The following is an 18,945-nucleotide window of genomic DNA, read 5'->3' on the forward strand; positions in this document are numbered from 1 at the left end:
TCTGTTTATGCAGCCTTAGCCACACCTCCCCTGGCTGTGACTCACACAGCCTGCATCAATTTCAATTTTCAATGGGATGTTAATGATTTTATAATTACTTTATACGTTTTTATATCCTGCTCTGTAAATTGAAGTCACATACAGGAGGTTTCTGCCAGGGCCAGTGCCAGGATTTTTGCTGCCCTAGGCAAACAAACATTTGCCATCCCCCATATGCTCTGCCCACCAGGTGACATCACAATGCACCCCCCATATGATCTGCCATATGGGACAATGCCAGTGCTGCATACAATGTCTTTTATCTCAAAATACAGTGTGTTTACATTAGGGATGTGCATGGGTAAAAATTTGGTTCGGTTCGGCACTTTCTAATTTCGGGAATTCGGCACTTCCGAAAATCGGCACTTCAGCATTTCCGAATTTGGCACTTCCTAAATTCAGCATTTAGGCACTTCAGTTCGGCAATCCGAAATTCGGGACTTAGGCAATTCGGGAATTCGGCACTTCGGTTCGGCACTTCCGAAATTCAGAACTTTGGCAATTCGCCACTTTTGGACTTCAGCACTTTGGGACTTCGGCAATTCCCTAGCCCTAACCCTACCGCTAACCATACCCCTAACCCTACCCTTAAACCTAGCCCTAACCCTATCCCCAACCCTACCCCTAACTCTAGTCCTAACCCTAGCCCTAACCTTACTACTACCCTAATCCTTACCTTACCCCTAACCCCAACTCTACCCCTAACCCTAACCTTACTAGGGTTATGGGTAGGGTTAGGGCTAGGGTTAGGGCTAGGATTAGGGCTAGGGTTGGATTCCTGTCATCATTCCCTTAATTTTTCCTCCCTCTCCTGTTTTGCCACTTTTCAGAAATCCAAAGCACTTCGGCACTTCCAAAATTCTGCACTTTGGCAGTTAGGTTCGGCACTTTGGGAATTCGGTTCAACACTTCTGAAATTCGGCACTTCAGCAATTCGGGTAGGGTTGCCAAAATTCATCTGAATTTAAATTCGGACCGAAATAAATTGCACATGTCTAGTGGTTCTGGTGCCTATAGCCTGTCACTGCAGGCATTAACAGGCCTGCAGGAACAAGCTATAGGCACCAGAACCGCTACATTAAGCTGTAGTAGTTCTGGTGACTACAGTGTCCCTTTAATGTGAGGTAAATTAGAGATTAGTGCTACTAATAATATACTGGATTGCCTACTTACCACCAGATGAGGACAAGAGGATGATGATGGGCTCAGGCTGCAGTCTGGCTCCACTGGTGTGGTGTAGAACATGCTCTCTGGAGGCTGTTTGTAACAGTGCTCACAAAAATCAACGAACAGGAAGCTCTATTTTTTGGGGCCCTTTACACAGCTCAATGTCTGGGCCCCAGGGCCTGAACGTGAGTATGCTTCCAAGGCCATCCCATAAGTCCACCTACATGGCCCACCCACGAGTTTGCTCACAGGGAGTGGAGTGTATGAGTGTAGGGGATGTGTTGTGTGTATGTTCATATGGAATGTAGTGTATGGGGATACCAATTTGTGTAAAGGATGTAGTGTGTGTGTGTATAGGGGATACAGTGTGTGTTTGTGTGTAAGGAATGCATTGTGTGTTTCTGGGTGTGTGAGTGTAAGGGATGCATTGTGTGAGTCTGTGTTTGTAAAAGATGCATTTTGTTTCTGTGCGTGTGTGAGAGAAGCAGTGTGTGTGAGTAAGGGATGCATTGTGTGTTTTTGTATGTATGGGATGCAGTGTGTGTGTAAGGGATGCATTGTGTGTGTGTGTAATGGATGCATCATGTGTTTCTGTGTGTGTAAGCAAAGCATTGTGTGTTTCTGTGTGAGTGTAGGATGCATTGTATGTTTCGGTGTGTCTGTGTGTTAGTAGGGATGCATTGCATGTTTCTGTGCATGTGTGTGTGTGTGTGTAGGGATGCTCTGTGTGTTTCTGTGTATGTGTAAGGGTGCATTGTGTATGTGTGTAGTGTGAAAGAGAGGGTTTGTGGGGTAGGATAGGGGCTGAGAGAGGAGCAGCTCATTGTTTTAATTATTATATTTATTTTGTTATTATACTTTTTTTATATTGTTTCTTTAAGTTTTGTGTCTTACTCCCCCCTTTAGGGGGGATTGTATAAAAAAAAATAATTCACTTTGAACTACCAATAAGTCACCTTTTAGTGAATATCTGTACAAATTTGTATTACTGTATTATTTAATATATCTATGTAATTCTAATAAATTAATGTTTTGTACATCAGACAAACGATATGTGTATTCAAGTAGTTATTTAATTACACAAGGAGATAAACATCTTTGTGATAATATATTTATCTTCTAATTTAGATAAAAGATCAGAAATAGCCAGCAAACATTTAAAACTGCCCATGGATACAGTTCTGAAAGAAACAAGAGACAGTGGGAGTATGCAGGAGGAAACGTCAGATCGCTGGGCAAAGAAAAGAAAGCAATTTAAAGAAACCAAAAATTACAATTCTGCTGGAGGTAGCTCATTGACTAGTATTCTCACTGAGGAATCCGGTTAGTATCTGTATTTGTATATCAATGTTCACATATTGTCTCAACTACACGGCAGTAGGAGTGCTTATTCTATCCTTCTTCCATCCTTCCAATCATCCATGGGGGGCACCCACTGATCAGTCACAACATTAAAACCACGGACAGATGAAGTGAGAGACATTGGTTATATCATTATCATCAAGGGGTGGGATATATAAGGCAGTCAGTTTTTGAATGTCATGTGTTGTGATGGGTAAGTGACAAAGGCCAAATAGTGATGGCTAGATGACTGGGCCAGAGCATCTCTAAAATGGCAAGTCTTTTAAGGTTCTCCCAGTAGTGGCTATTGCCTATTAAAAGTGGTACAAGGAAGGATAACCAGTGAACCGGCATCAAGGTCATGCACACCCAAAGCTTATTAATACATGTGGGGACTGAAGGCTTGCCTGTCTGGTCCGATCACAGAGAAGAGCTAATGTAGCGCAGATTGCTGAAAAACATAATGCTGGCCATAACAGAAAGGTGTCAGAACAAACCGTGCATTGCAGTTTGCCGTTTAGCTGCAGACCGGTCAGAGTGCCCATGATGATACTTGTCCACTGCTTAAAGCACCTTCCATGGGGACGTGAGCATCAGAACTAGATCATGGAGCAATGGAAGAAGATTGCCTGGTCTAAGGAATCACGTTTTATAAAGGTCAGGTGGATAGCCGGGTGAATGTGTGTCATTTACCTGCGGAAGAGATGGCAGCAGGATGCACTATGGGAAGAAGGCAGGCAATCATGTCAATATTACCTTGACACGTACAACCTACCTAAAGATTGTTGCAGACCACATACACCCCTTCATGGCAATGCAGTTCCCTGATGTCAGTGGCATTTTTCAGCAGCATAATGCACCCTGCCACACTGCAAAAATTGTTCAGGAGTGAGGAACGTGACCTCCATCCGATTGAGCATCTGTGGAATATGCTGGAACAACAAATTTTTAATGTTGTGGCTGATCAGTGTGTAGCGGTACAATACCACCATTATGGTAATATGGACCCCAATAGAATTTTTATTTATATCATATTTTTTTTCTTTTTTTTTTTTATATGGCGGCCAGTTAACAATTGCTGTTTAGCGTGTACGTAATTACCCTTACACCACAGTGGGTTTTTGACTATTTGCTCCCTGGCTGCTAGCACTGCCAGTAAACGAATAGTTCAAATTTTCTTTTCTTTTTTAATCTTGACCTGGAATTGAAGCCTTTAAGTTTAATTCATCTGATCCAGATTTCAGCTATCCGGTGGTGTTCAGTACGAATGAAATCCCGAACGAATTTACGACTGTTCGGGACCTGATTTACACAATCCGGAAATTGCTGAATTCCATCAACAATGCCCAGATTTTGCAATCAGAATGCAATCTGAAAGACTTTAGTGAATAAAACTGGTCAAATTCACGTTGGACTTATTTTGCATCCTCACTTTAGCAAATAGCTCTGTATAGTAGTAGGAAAACAACCTGGGAAATTGGACATGCTGAAATTGATTATTTTGGCTTGCAGTGGGCAAATTGGTTGTCAGCCCCACTGCCTCATGCTCAATGAATAAAGGAAATGTCCTGAATGTCTACTTCACCAAGAAGAAAAAGCTATATCTATTATACTAAGGGAAATGTTTTCTGAAACTTCCACAGGCACAAAGTTTTGTTTTGGAAATCAGCACTCACTGCATTGTTCACCAATGTGTGATTTTCTGCCAATTCCAAGACAATTATTTTAAAAACTCTGAGGCCAAAATAGCTAAGAGAAAAATATAGCTGACCTGGATCATTTTTCAAATGTGACTATTTTGACAAAAATAAATCTGACTTTGTGCTTATTGTAAATTTCCAAAATTTTTATGGATAGCTTTGCCATGAAGAAGGCTTCTATACCATATATCGTGATTAGGAAACCTTCGGCATTCCAGATGGATTACATCTCCCTTGATGTTGTGCCTAAATTTGCCTACCACTGCCATATATTGTGATTTCAAAACAGATTTTCGTACAGTTTAGCAGTGGGTACAGTATATCAGCTCCCTTCCCCCCAGAAAAAAATCTGTTTAAGTCACTGTAAGCGAATGCCATAAATTTGGCCTGATAAATATGTCACAAATAAACAACACAAACATGTCTCTGTTTTGGGGTTTTCTTTTGCTAATGGTTGAAAATGATACACTTACAGGAAGATGTGACATGTAGGTTTGGCTACTTCAAAGAATTTTGCAGATTATGTAACCATCTGTTTATTAACACAGTTTTTTCATGCTGATGATTCATACGACATAATAAAGCAGACTGTTAAAGTAAAATAAATGCAGCTGGTATCTGATACATATATCTCTTCAGATCATTAGGTAGTATGACTATGTTCTAATGGATAAATCTTCTTTTCAGGATAAAAGGCCAGGTAATAACTGTATGTATGTGTTTTGTCAATCTGATCTGTCTTCAGTAAAGTAGACAAATATTTACAGGCATCAAAATGATTTGAAGGATTTGGCTTTTTTTTTTTTTTTTGTTAACCTCTTTGTCAAAAAAATAAAATTGTGAAATGCTAGCATTATATTTAGTTTTTATGTCTATATATAATAATAATAATTTATTCATGCCATACTGTAAAATTTCATGTAACTATATAATATAATAATAATGTGACATTGTATGAGCTTACTATGTTTTCAATTAATAGAAAATGTGATTAATTTTTATTTATTTTTATTCCACGATATTTTGCATTTGATGCTGTTCGCTCTGTTGTACTGCATAGCGCGTTGTAGGCAATAGTTTACTTCCTGGAGTGCTGCGAGTTACCCCACCATATACTTTGCATTGCCTCAAATCTTTGACAATAAGAGGATTGTGTCCAGTTACTTATATTACAGCTGTTAATGTCTTATAGCTAATTATTTTGTGAATGACAGCTTGCTGTATTGTTGCTTAATAAAAAGTCGTAGTAGTATAGTAGTAATATTACTTATATAGCACCAACTATCTTCTGCTGGTAAAACTGTTGACCACACACACCTTTTTCCACCTCTTCACCAAGGTCTTCATGACTCTTTTGCGTTGTGGTCCATTTCTAACCTCTTCCAATGCTTCTTCGCCATCTACTTTTCTGATATTACCTTCTCCTCTCAGCTTGTTCATAGTTGTAGACCTTTAACATGCGTGCCAACATTTTTTATGTTTTTTCTTTCCTTAACCCCTAAGGACTGAGCCAAATGTACATGTGATCAAAACAAAACGTAAACAAAAACTTGAATTTGCGCTATATGTCTGTTCAGGCATAATTCGCCTCTTTCATATTATGTGCACCCACACTTATTATACATCATTTTATTCAGGGGAAACAGGGCTTTTATTTAACATCAAATATTTAGGTATAAAACATAATTTAATATGAATAAAATATAAAAATGGGAAAAAATAAGATTTTTTTTTAAATGAGTTCTACGTGACATTCTAACTGTGAGTGTCATAATACTGTTTGCTTTTACTGCAAAAAATACACATATTTGTATTCAGCAATGTCTCACGTGTAAAACAGTACCCCCTATGTACAGGTTTTATGGTGTTTTGGGAAATTACAGAGTCAAATATAGCGTGTTACATTTTTCAGATTGGTTACGTTGCCTGTGAGACCGTATGGTAACCCAGGAATGAGAATTACTAATTAAGTTAGTGTTGATATTTGTTTGTGTGTGAAAAATGCAAAAAACTAATTTGAACGCCAATTTTGGCCAGTGTTTGTGACTAAGTGGCTACTAAACAAGACTGGACATACCCGATTTGCAATACCCTGGGTTGTTTACTTTTGCAAATGGTATGCCATCATGGGGGTAATTTTCATTCCTGGGCTACCATACAGTCTCAAAGGCAACAAAACCAACCTGGTGAATTTCAATGTGAAAAAACTGAATGCAAGCCTTATATTTGACTCTGTAACTTTTGAAAACACTTAAAACCTGTACATGAGGGGTACTGTTATACTTGAGAGACTTCGCTGAACACAAATATTAGTGTTTCAAAATGGTAAAATGTATCACAACAATTATATTGTCTGTGTAAGTGCCATTTGTGTGTGAAAAATGCAAACAAATGACACTTTTACTGACAATATCGTAGTTGTAATACATTTTACTGTTTTAAAACACTAATATTTGTGTTCAGCGAAGTCTTCCCCTATGTACAGGTTTTATGGTGTCTTGGAAAGTTACAGGGTTAAATATAGTGCTAGCAAATTAAATTCCCTGGACTTTTGGTCTGGGTTGTCAGGCAGGTCCCGCAAATTGCAATCAATAAAATGACCTAATTATGAAATTTTATTACATAAATGTATACGTAGAATTATTATATATATATATATATATATATATATATATATATATATATATGTGTGTGTGTATATATCTATATATGTATATATATATATATATATATATGTATATAATTTTTTTTCATTATTTTTATTTATATATAGGTATATATATAGCGACATATAAAAATAAAGAACTTGTCACTCACCCTTTCTCAGACAGCAATTGATTTTTGCCTGGGTGCAATCCCACATTGAAGAGATATATAAACAAAAAATGAAGAGATGCACTCTCAGGGCTTTACAAATGAAAATAGGAGGATTTATTAAAGAAGGTATTACATTGAAAAAATAACCGACGTTTCGACCCATTCGAGTGACAGGTCTTTCTCAAGGTCAATGTACCAACATTCAAAAGTTATATATATAAGAAATACATAAGTGTACTCACCAGAAGTGAAGAAACCCTTGATTCTCTTCGTGTGTACCCGGAAGTGAATACCGCGATCACGTGACTAGCCGTAGTGAGGCGTGATGACGTGTGGCTCGTTGCTAAGATACTAATATAAATATGATCGCTATACAATTCTGTATTGTATGCAAAACGTGATTGTGTAATAAAGATCTATAATGGTAGCAAAAGATCTATGTCCTCAATAAAGGATGTGCTTGGTCGATAGTGTAGAAAAAAGTGACTATAAGGAGTGAAAAAATATACGTGTAGGCAGTGTATCCGTAATTAACAAAGACCCAGCATATTCAGAGTGAGGAGAAAGAAAGAAAAAGAACATGCATATATTAAAAACAATTCAAATCCTGCTTACCTGGGGTCCGGTGGAAGGCTGAGGCAGTTGGGAGTTCTCCTCTGGAACTCCCCTCCTCCCTGCCTTTCTCCTCCCGCGTGGCTGTGATCTCCGGTGGGAGGAAGTGACGCATGGCATTCACTTCCTCCCAGCCGGCTGCCGAACAGGAAGTGGCACGGTTGCACTGTGTAAGCGCCACAGCGCCCAACCGGGCCCCTGCTGACACATGCCCACCGGGTGGCCGTTAGTGCATGGGCCATCCGGGGGCCTCCTTAGTGTGCGGGCCGGTGCGGCTCTGTGCAGCCAAACCACATGGTCCATGGGGCTGTAAAAAATCGTGGGGCCCACAGGGCAGCTGCTCTGGGCCACCCCAGCAGCAACTGGGCCTGGGACAGCTGCCTCGTTTGCCCTGCGTTAAAGACGGCCCTGGATATGGATTTACTTGAAAGATATAAGTGAGAGATTAGCATAGGATATGTGTTTTCTGATAGCTAGATCCTGTGAGTTTCCCTCCAGCACCACCTCCACCAAACACATGACACTTGGGAGGTATAACTGTTTTAGTTTTTTCTGTCCATAAGATTCTGTAGTTAGACCCATCATAATTGTCAGCACCAAGCCCAATGGGCTCTTAATACGGCCCTGCCCTCAAACCCCTAAGTGCGTCTAACTGGTCTGGTTAAAAACAAGTGTCTGTTAATTCACCCATTGTACAGCGCTACGGAATTTGTTGGTGCTTTAGAAATAATAATAATAACATATATAAACTTTGTTATATAAAACAGTATAATTACTCATATAGCAAAAGAAAATAAAGTGTAAGTTTTACAGAAGAAAAATGAAAAAAGCCCTACTACCTCCTCCCTGCTGGGGAATAACCCACAATTGATAAATAACAAAAAATGAAAAAATGGAACCCCAAAAGGCCCCTAATTGGGAGAGTAGTGGTGAAAAGGGAGTCCCTGCCTTTAATAATCCTAGGGATATAGGGGAATAAAATAGACAGGAAGAAAAGACAGGGTACAAGGATTAGATGTGTAATAGCACATACAAATCCTACCAACTACTAAACAGGGAGATAACCAAACCCAAAGTGGTTGGTATGAATTCCTCCAAGCTGCAAAGTGTAAAGGTATAAGTAGGTAGAGGAAGGAGTAAAGGGTAAGGGTGGAGGAACACCTCCAGGGGGGGGGAGGGGGGGGAGGGGGAAAAAAACACAAAAATTCCCACAGTCAAAACCCCCCAAGCCCCAATCCCAGTAAAGAACCTACTGTCTGAGAGAGGTCCTAACCCTATTGTACCTCGGCACAGTGAACTCCACAAGTGCCTACCTGTTACCCTTCTGTCTCCCTGGCTAGGTAACTAAAATTACAAATCAACTTAAATTAAACTAATCCATAAGTGCTACCTCAGTGAACAAACTGACCAAAATAAAATAAAAAATAAATGAAAACTCGACGCGCGTTTCAGCGTGCTAACACGCCGTCGTCAGGAGTAATGAACCTTTGCATGGCTTTCTGCTCGTTTATATAGGGGTTGTAACAATTAACTTGTAACAGTTTGCTGGTGTGTATCCAGCGTGTGTATCCCCATTCCGTCTCCTGTGGTTCGCTGATTGGTCACAAAGCAGCCCACACAGTCTGTGATTGGGCTGCTGTTTGGACCATATGACCACAGGCAGACTCCGTTCGATTGGGTAGTACCCTTCCGTCTGCGGTTCACTGATTGGTCACAACGCAGCCCACACAGTCCGTGATTGGGTTACTGCTTGGACCATGTGACCGCAGGCGAACGCTATTCAATTGGGTAATACCCACGTGGGGATATGGGGGGGGAGTGGTTTAGATCGCGTCAATCTTGACGTCATTGAATTTTCCAAACCCAGCCCCTCATGCAGCATACAGTTTACGTAGGAACCCTCCGGTGACTCGGACTGGCATACTTAAAGGGGCCCACCGCATTCTATGTGTCCAGAGCCGCCCATCATAATACTCTGAAGGGGAGTTTGGCACATAATAGGTGGGTCATAAGTCTATCAGAACGCTATTCAATTGGGTAATACCCACGTGGGGATATGGGGGGGGAGTGGTTTAGATCGCGTCAATCTTGACGTCATTGAATTTTCCAAACCCAGCCCCTCATGCAGCATACAGTTTACGTAGGAACCCTCCGGTGACTCGGACTGGCATACTTAAAGGGGCCCACCGCATTCTATGTGTCCAGAGCCGCCCATCATAATACTCTGAAGGGGAGTTTGGCACATAATAGGTGGGTCATAAGTCTATCAGACCTACCTCTGGCTATTAAGCCAGGAATAATGGTCCTATTGCCACAATGTCATAGTAATGTATTGCTAAGATATCAATACATAGGGTCCTATAATAAACAAAGCTGTATAACAAGTATTCCTAACATACCCAAACAAAAACCAGAAACATAAAAACGAGAGACCCAGTGATGAGAGTATAAAGGGGGGAGCTGCTATGAAGGAATATTGAGAGTTACATACATCTCTATTGTTCTCCCTATTTAGCAGCATAACAAATAAACCTGATAAATCCAGAAGAGACATACAAAATGTCCAGATTAATAGTCCCATTGTTAAATCTCACACTGGATACCTTAATACGCAGAGCATGCAAAGGGTGATATATACATTTACTTGAACAGTGACTATATACAAGTGTCCAACTTATTTACTATATACACAGGACTTATGAGGGATGTCCCTAATTATATATTACATCTCGAAGAGTAGTCATAATCATAGAAAAGCGGTAAATGAAAAGCCTTCATTTAGTCCAGCAGGGGAAAGGGTCTTCAGTCTGTAAATCCAAAAGGACTCACGCTGTTTAAGTTTCGTATCCCAATCACCTTTTCTTTGGGTCTGAGGGATGTGCTCAATTCCCATAAACCTCAATTTTTTAGAGGAATTTTGATGGTGTATTCTAAGGTGGCGGGATATAGGAGTTTCTAACGGTCTCCTAACTGAGTTAATGTGTTCCCTGATCCGCAGTTTAAAAGCTCTAAAGGTTTTCCCCACATATTTGATACCACATGAACAGGTTAGTAAATAAATCACGCCCTCCGTTCTACAGTTAAAGAATGATCGAACAGGGAAAACCTCTGTATTGCTGCTATCAGTAAATTCCTTGGACTTTCTTTCCATAAACTCACATGCGCTACAGTGCCCGCACCTATATGAGCCTTTCGGTAAGTAGTTATTGGTGCCTCTTTTTCTTGGTGCCAGGTGACTCTGGACCAAAGAATCTCTGAAATTTCTTCCCCTCCTTGCCGTTACTGGATACACACCAGCAAACTGTTACAAGTTAATTGTTACAACCCCTATATAAACGAGCAGAAAGCCATGCAAAGGTTCATTACTCCTGACGACGGCGTGTTAGCACGCTGAAACGCGCGTCGAGTTTTCATTTATTTTTTATTTTATTTTGGTCAGTTTGTTCACTGAGGTAGCACTTATGGATTAGTTTAATTTAAGTTGATTTGTAATTTTAGTTACCTAGCCAGGGAGACAGAAGGGTAACAGGTAGGCACTTGTGGAGTTCACTGTGCCGAGGTACAATAGGGTTAGGACCTCTCTCAGACAGTAGGTTCTTTACTGGGATTGGGGCTTGGGGGGTTTTGATTGTGGGAATTTTTGTGTTTTTTTCCCCCTCCCCCCCCTCCCCCCCCCTGGAGGTGTTCCTCCACCCTTACCCTTTACTCCTTCCTCTACCTACTTATACCTTTACACTTTGCAGCTTGGAGGAATTCATACCAACCACTTTGGGTTTGGTTATCTCCCTGTTTAGTAGTTGGTAGGATTTGTATGTGCTATTACACATCTAATCCTTGTACCCTGTCTTTTCTTCCTGTCTATTTTATTCCCCTATATCCCTAGGATTATTAAAGGCAGGGACTCCCTTTTCACCACTACTCTCCCAATTAGGGGCCTTTTGGGGTTCCATTTTTTCATTTTTTGTTAAAGTGTAAGTTTATCTTATTGAGTGCATACTGTTTTCTTTCCATTATTTGCTCTTTTCTTACTTTGTGTTATGTATGTACATAGGAAACTCTGAAGAATCTCGTTCTGCAGAGACTGGAGTTCGAGCTGAAAACAAGGATAAAGGTTTATATACCGAGAGCTTTCACTCGGCTGCGTGGATTTTCAGAGGTGATGACGCTGGTTCGGAAAATAGTCCAAGATGTCTCAGTAAAAGGTCTAGATCAGTTGCAAGTAAGTTGTTTATTTCTAAACATTATTAATTCAGGGGTTTCATTGAAAACGTAAATTAATGTACAAAGTACCATAGCAACACACTATATTTTGCATTAATTATAGTGCTACAAAGTCCCTAGTCCATATTTCCCTTTGCACTAGGTTATTCTAAAGTGTGAATTCTAGGAAAATTTAGATTTTGAGGACAAACAGTCCAAATGGAAAAATGTTCTAACTTGGCTATATTGCCTTAAAAATAAATTTTCTTTGAGTTCACGGTGAATTTTCAAATATTTACACTTTATTAAAGGGAAACGATCCGTTTTTCTGGCACTGGAGGGTCCCTCTCCCTCCCACCCCCGAATCCCCGGTTACTGAAGGGGTGAAAACCCCTTCAGTCACTTACCTGGGACAGCGGCAATGTCCCTCGCCGCTGTCTCCGCCTCCGCGACGCTCCTCCCAGTGATTGCGTCGGCCGGTGGGCGAGACCTAATGCGCATGCGCGGAAATGCCGCGCATGCGCATTACGTCTCCCCATAGGAAAGCATTGAAAAATCATTTCAATGCTTTCCTATGGGGTTTTGAGCAACGCTGGAGGTCCTCACACAGCGTGAGGACGTCCAGCGACGCTCTAGCACAGGTTTCCTGTGCTAGAACCCAGGAAGTGACCTCTAGTGGCTGTCTAGTAGACAGCCACTAGAGGTGGAGTTAACCCTGCAAGGTAATTATTGCAGTTTATGAAAAACTGAAATAATTACACTTGCAGGGTTAAGGGTAGTGGGAGTTGGCACCCAGACCACTTCAATGAGCAGAAGTGGTCTGGGTGCCTGGAGTGTCCCTTTAAGCAAAATGTATTGCAGAAATTAGCACAAAAAAAATAATAATTCCTCACTTTGATATATAATAGATTTGTTATGCATTGCTGCCCCAGTGCAATGATTTGCACCATTCTAAAATGCTATATAGTAACTAGTCTCTTGGAGTCGTCTTTCTACTGTGAGTTTTTTACTATAGAAAGTACAGGAATGTGAGACAATTAGCAGCAACTACGGGAACAAAGGCTACACAAAAGAGATAAACAAATGAAAAGTATGTAAAATATAACACATGGCGTGTGTAATCACAATAGGAGACATGGATGGGAACTTCAGTGGAATATCAAATATAAAAAGATTCTCACGCAAGCTGCCTGAAAAATAAAACGTTTATTGTCATACGGGGAAAATATTGGACTAAAGATAACATTTAAGAAAAAAAAAAACCTATTACAGATGTGATACAAGTTATTTCTATGGAACAACTTATGAATAACCTCTGATGGCTTTAACATCAGGAGTCACTGTTATATAGAAATGTACCACTAGAGGTCTCCCTAGACTACATATTATCTGTAACTGAAAGAATTGTCTGGACTGACATATTTCTACAAATGTATCTAGTATAGCAAATATATATCTATACAAAGATCGCATACTTATTTATACCACCAAAGAAAGGCAAATAGTGCAACTAATAAAAATGTTGTGCTCTTTGAGTATGCTCATTCGGTTCCTCGACAAGTGCCCAGGGTCCTCAGCACTGGCAAGATGTAAGTATAAGTGTAAGTGTTGGACCTATAGTGGGACAGCGGGACAGTTTTGTCTGCCTAATGCTATAGTGGTCCTTTAATGTAAAATTACTAAACAATTCTTTATTGGATATCATTATGTAAAACAACAATGTAAACCCATGTCTCAGCATAAAAAGCACATTAACAAACGTTTACAGCACCACATTGTGCATGTTTGTGTTTAGATTATAGAGACATTAGAAATAATTGGCTACAGAATTCTTCCTTAAAGAATGTAAGACATACTTGTGCACCTTTTGTCATATTATGGCTTCTGCTTACGCTTTCTTTGAATAAATCCCTGGAATTGTCATGCATTTGAGATCCTCGTAAAAGGCAACGCAGAAAGCCGTCTGTCTGGTAATTTTCCCTGGGCTGAAATTCAGTAATAAATGCGCTGCTTTTCTGTTAAACAGTTCGTGAACGGACAGTGAGAATTACAAAGGGTACAGGAGACTACCCTTGGGGCTTCCGTATCCAGTTTTCGAAACCTATTCTTGTTACTGAAGTGGATACAAGTAAGTATCATTTATTCTTCATAGATATCGTTTAAAGGGGTAAACTAGCATCATAGCCACTACGGCTAGTTATAATGTTTATTGTTCCAGGAGTCCTTGAATGCTCTCTCCCTATATTGTGTCAAACCATTTATCTGCACCCAAAGTCTGCCTCCTCCACTGTGGTTTGGCTGATACAATATTATCAAACTCATTATGTTAGCAATGCCATCCAAAATTGTACTCTCAATGTAAAAGCTCACTCTTCCTTATTAGACACATTTGAGGACTTGGTATTGTTGCTGAGGGAGCCAGTCAGCAGTGGCTTGGTACCCGCTATGGGGGGGAATATCCAATGACTATTTGAGTCATCACCACTACCTTATGTTTTAGAGATTAAGGTGCTTTGAGTGCCCATTTTGTGAGTGTGTATTTGTGTGCCTATATTTAAAATAAAGGTTATTCAAATCTTGAATGGTATATATTTTATATTCCAAGTATGTCTTCTAATGTTAGCAAACGTAATTAAATTATTTTTGGTCAGGTGTCACGACTGGTAAAAGGCACGGGCGGGAGATTAAAGTGTTGAGATCTGAAAAGTTGTATAAAGTTGCAAAGAAGATTTTTATAGGCTTCATGGTAGTTGCATCTCTTTCTGAAACTGACTCTTGTAACCCGACCTACCTGTGGCCTGGCACTTTAATCATCTTATAAGCATCTGAGTGGATCCTGATGATGGACCCTATGCTTAATCACAGGACTAAGGCCTCACATTAATATCGATAATATTTTTAAAATGTAAAAACAACTATATGAAAAACTTACAAAATTAAAAAACAAATTCATAAAATTAAATAATTTTGAAGGTTTATCCAAAAACATTAAATCATTTGAAAAACTTATTCAGCAATATTAAATTGAGGCCTAAATTAGTAGTGGGCAATGATGACTAAATATATTTATTTTATCCAGAGCTGCATTGTTAGTTGGCAACTCTTTTTTTTTTTTTTTTTAAATCAATTGTTTTTCAAATTGTTTCTTTACATAATTAGTTGATTTTAAACCCTGTAACGATCAGTGACTCTGTGATTTATTAAATCATGGCATGCCTGGTAAATTATTGGTCCTCAAGTATTTAACATCTACTTTTTCATTGGAATTAATATCAGCTTCTATCGTCCGGTAGATGGACCTGCTGAAGAAGCCGGCCTTCAGGTTGGAGATATAGTAATGGCTGTTAATGGAACGGATGTCACTAGCATCCCCCACTCGGAAGCAGCGACTCTCGCAAGACAAGGTAAGCCTACATCACTCTTTAAACATTTATGGTAAAATATATTTTGATTGATTTCAATATATCTTTGGGGAGATGAACGAATGTGTGATGAACCACTCCAGTATCTTGAGCTTATGTACTAAAGTGAGAAAGATGTTCTATACCCTAGTAAAGATTTCACAAAACAATTTATTTACTTTTTTTTAAAAAAACAATTTCTAACTTATCACAGTTCAATATATCTCACAAACGGAGTGGGGTAAGCTAGATTCTATCAGCGATGTTCGTGGTCTATCACCCAAGAGTTTCTCCAATGAAATTGTTAGATGAAGGGTCAGCTCTTCCATGAATAAAAAGTCTCCTGACATAAGATGATCCTGGGAATACGGAAAAATACATCTATCTATAGATACCCGTCATACAGAATTGCTATTGGGGCTGGCTATTCTACCATAGCTTAACATAACCCTACTAATCGGAAGTGGGAGGGGAGCGTGGTTCACTGTGCAATGATCCCACGCGTTTACCTTTTCTATGGGCAGTGTAAATAGAAGTAATATACTTAGGGGCATTGTTGAGCAATCTCCTAATCAGGTGAATGTCTACTATAATCCTACTATTAATTATTTCACTGTCAGGTCGGTTCTGAGCAATTTCTTTTTAATTTCATTAAGTCATATTTGTATAAAAGCCGCATACAATATACCTAAACAAACCCTATTTAAATGTATGAAATGTGCTTATTTATATTTAGTTTGCATAAAGTCCATATTATTTTTAGTATAACAAGTTCAGCTAATGAATACTACCCTAAATTAGATTCATGAATGTGTCCTCTACTTGTGGTTGGCAAAGGTTATATCTTAGAAGAAAGTACTCGGTGATTTATACATGACAAAAGTGGATATGCATGGTCAGATAAGTTTAATAATAGTAACAGGGATATTCATTTAACTCCAAATCATACCAAAATAAAATTAAATTACAAAATTCTAAATAAAATAGCTATTCTGTGATTTTAGCTGTGTTGGAGAATTTGTTTCGTGATCAGTTATTTTAACCATAATTTTAAAATTTGGATTTGAATTTGCTACAGTTCCGAGGTTAGTGAATAAACCCACAGATGTCAAAAAGACGCCTTTTAGATTGTTGCATTTGTACAATTGTCACATTGTCATTATAACATCTATTTCTTCCAAAATTAATTCTAATTTGTTTCTGATCCTCACCAAAAACAAACACATACAATTTATTATATTGTGTATTGTGGCTTGCAGACTGTGCAAATGCAATGAAATTGTTTCATTTGTACCTGACTATATCAATGCCCCCCATATTTAGGTCTATTATTTGATTTAATGCAAGTTGGATATATACACATTTTATAATTATGAATTTTACAGATTGAACGAGTATATTCAGTATATGTTTCTGTGTGTCCTTTTGGGTTCTTTTTAAGTAAGAGAGACATTTTTTTGTTGTATCCAAACATTTTTGGAAATATATAGGTAGCATGACGGGTTCTTACTTTTTAAAATGGGATTTTTTCATCTAGCACAACTAAACCCCAGTTTATTTAAGAAAATGTACCCGTGCAAATACTCTTTGCTACATGAATATTTTCCCATGCTTGTTGACATTTTTTTTAATTCTTATCATTATTTATTACTCTCTTATTTTAAGATAAGACTGAACATTGAATGATAGTGTGTTCTATACATACAGTTTGAAATGCAATTATATGACATCAAATTTCAGACACAATAGCGACACAAATAGGAAGCACTTGTTACAATAATTACATTTCCATGATTTGAATTGGAATTTGAACAAAATAACTATGCAAAATATCTAATATTGTCTGAATTATTCAAATAAATAGTGCTCTATTTTCATTTATTATATTGTTATTGCTTTCTAAGGACTGTTCCCCTAGCACTCGCTAGGCACTCCTCTCCTAACCTTCTTACTAGCAGGCAGAAGCTCCTGTTATACAGTCTGGGACAGAGAAAAAGTGTATGTAGTGAGTGTAGAAGAAAAGGAAACATGCCACAGTGTTAGAGAGACTGAAGCAGCAAGAGCATATAGTGCGCAAGGTCAGCTTTACCTTAACTAATTTAATTGTCAGCTAGTCCACACACGTTTTGTTCCCTACATCCCTCTTAAGTTTTCATACTTAAGCAAGAACATGTTTAAATCAATGGGCCTATTCCTTAGGCATAGGCCTGGAGCTGTAGCTCCATCAGCCCCTACATTAATCTGGCCCTGATTATGATATTCCCTACAGTGGCAACTCAATGGAGACATCAGTCAAGATATTGGATCTGATGTATGTGAGGAAACCTCATGAGTGGGATACCCGCTCAATGATGCTTTGGGATTTGCACGATTTACAGCTGATTAATCACAGAGGAGCTACTCAGGACAAACTGGGAAATAATATTAGATTTCCACATTCTCATGATTTCAGACTTAGGCTTTTATTTTTTTTAGAGCTTGATTTACTTCTTATATTTATGAGATATTTTTTTTAATTTATATTTAATATCTAGGTAATTCACTAGTTTTCACTGCACTCACCTCTGACAGCAGATCTGTATCTACCTGGGTGATACAGCGAGAAAAGTTAGATATTGTCATTTGTTTGTACACATTACGGGTTACTAGTCAATAGTATGAGTGGTGTGCTGAGGGATCTAATGAATGAATTTCCATCTCTCATAACCCCCAATGCTAGTTACCTTCCCGGGGTAGAGTTAAGTACCCAGAGTGGCAAGAGAGAAATTGTGGAAATGGGAGATACATCTAGTGAACAACATTGCTGGTTTGGTCACATTAAATATATTCTGTAGTTGGTGTAGTGCTCAGCTCTAGGAGATTTTTTTTTTCACAAACTGTTGAAAAGAAAGATTTCACATATATTTTTGTATGCCTTGGAATAGGGACTTCTTCTATACGTGCTCCCAACTTGCGCCGTTACAGTCCATAATGAATGCGGCGTTGAGGCTCATCTTCCTGTCCGCCCGCACCTCCCATGCCTCACCCTTCTGTCAGTCCCTACATTGGCTTCCTATAAAATATAGAGCTCAATTTAAAATTCTGGTTCTTGCTTTCAAATGTCTACATAATGCTGCTCCCACCTATCTATCCTCCCTTACACACAAGTGTGTCCCGTCTAGGCCCTTACAATCTGCTGAAGACTTACGTCTATCTTCTGTCCGTACTCCCACCTCTGATGCTCGCCTTCAAGACTTCTCGAGGGCTGCACCGTTCCTGTGGAACTCGCTTCCCTCCTCCGTTAGATGCTCACCCAGTCTCCACTCCTTCAAAAAATCATTAAAAACCCACTTCTTCATAAAAGCGTATCAATTAAACTCTTAATAGCTCCCAACTGATTCCTCTTCTGCAACTGTCACTAGTCTAATACTATCCTTACCTTTTGTGTCATTTTACCCCACTCCCTCTAGCATGTAAGCTTATTGAGCAGGGCCCTCAACCCCTCTGTTCCTGTGTGTCCAACTTGTCTGGTTACAATTACATGTCTGTTCGTCCACGCATTGTAAAGCGCTGCGGAATTTGACGGCGCTCTATAAATAATATAATAATATAATAATAATATAATAATATGTCTGGTCCCTTATAATGTTCTGTTGCTGTATATAACCCTAGTAGGTCTTTTTTCAGTC

The 18,945-nt window shown here is 39.1% G+C and overlaps 1 protein-coding gene across 3 annotated transcripts in view; it reads left to right on the forward strand.

The window, feature by feature from the left end:
• The window catches only part of LOC134612390 (uncharacterized), a 66,344-nt gene that overhangs the window by 15,538 nt on the left and 31,861 nt on the right, over positions 1–18,945 (forward strand). For all 3 annotated transcript variants that reach the window (XM_063456738.1, XM_063456737.1, XM_063456739.1), the window contains 4 exons: positions 2,335–2,529; positions 11,728–11,895; positions 13,903–14,004; positions 15,170–15,280. In XM_063456738.1, the coding sequence (XP_063312808.1) occupies positions 2,335–2,529; positions 11,728–11,895; positions 13,903–14,004; positions 15,170–15,280 (576 nt within the window). The remainder of the gene's footprint in view (positions 1–2,334; positions 2,530–11,727; positions 11,896–13,902; positions 14,005–15,169; positions 15,281–18,945) is intronic.

The sequence above is a fragment of the Pelobates fuscus genome, chromosome 5 (assembly GCF_036172605.1).
Source record: "Pelobates fuscus isolate aPelFus1 chromosome 5, aPelFus1.pri, whole genome shotgun sequence".
NCBI classification, from domain to species: domain Eukaryota; kingdom Metazoa; phylum Chordata; class Amphibia; order Anura; family Pelobatidae; genus Pelobates; species Pelobates fuscus.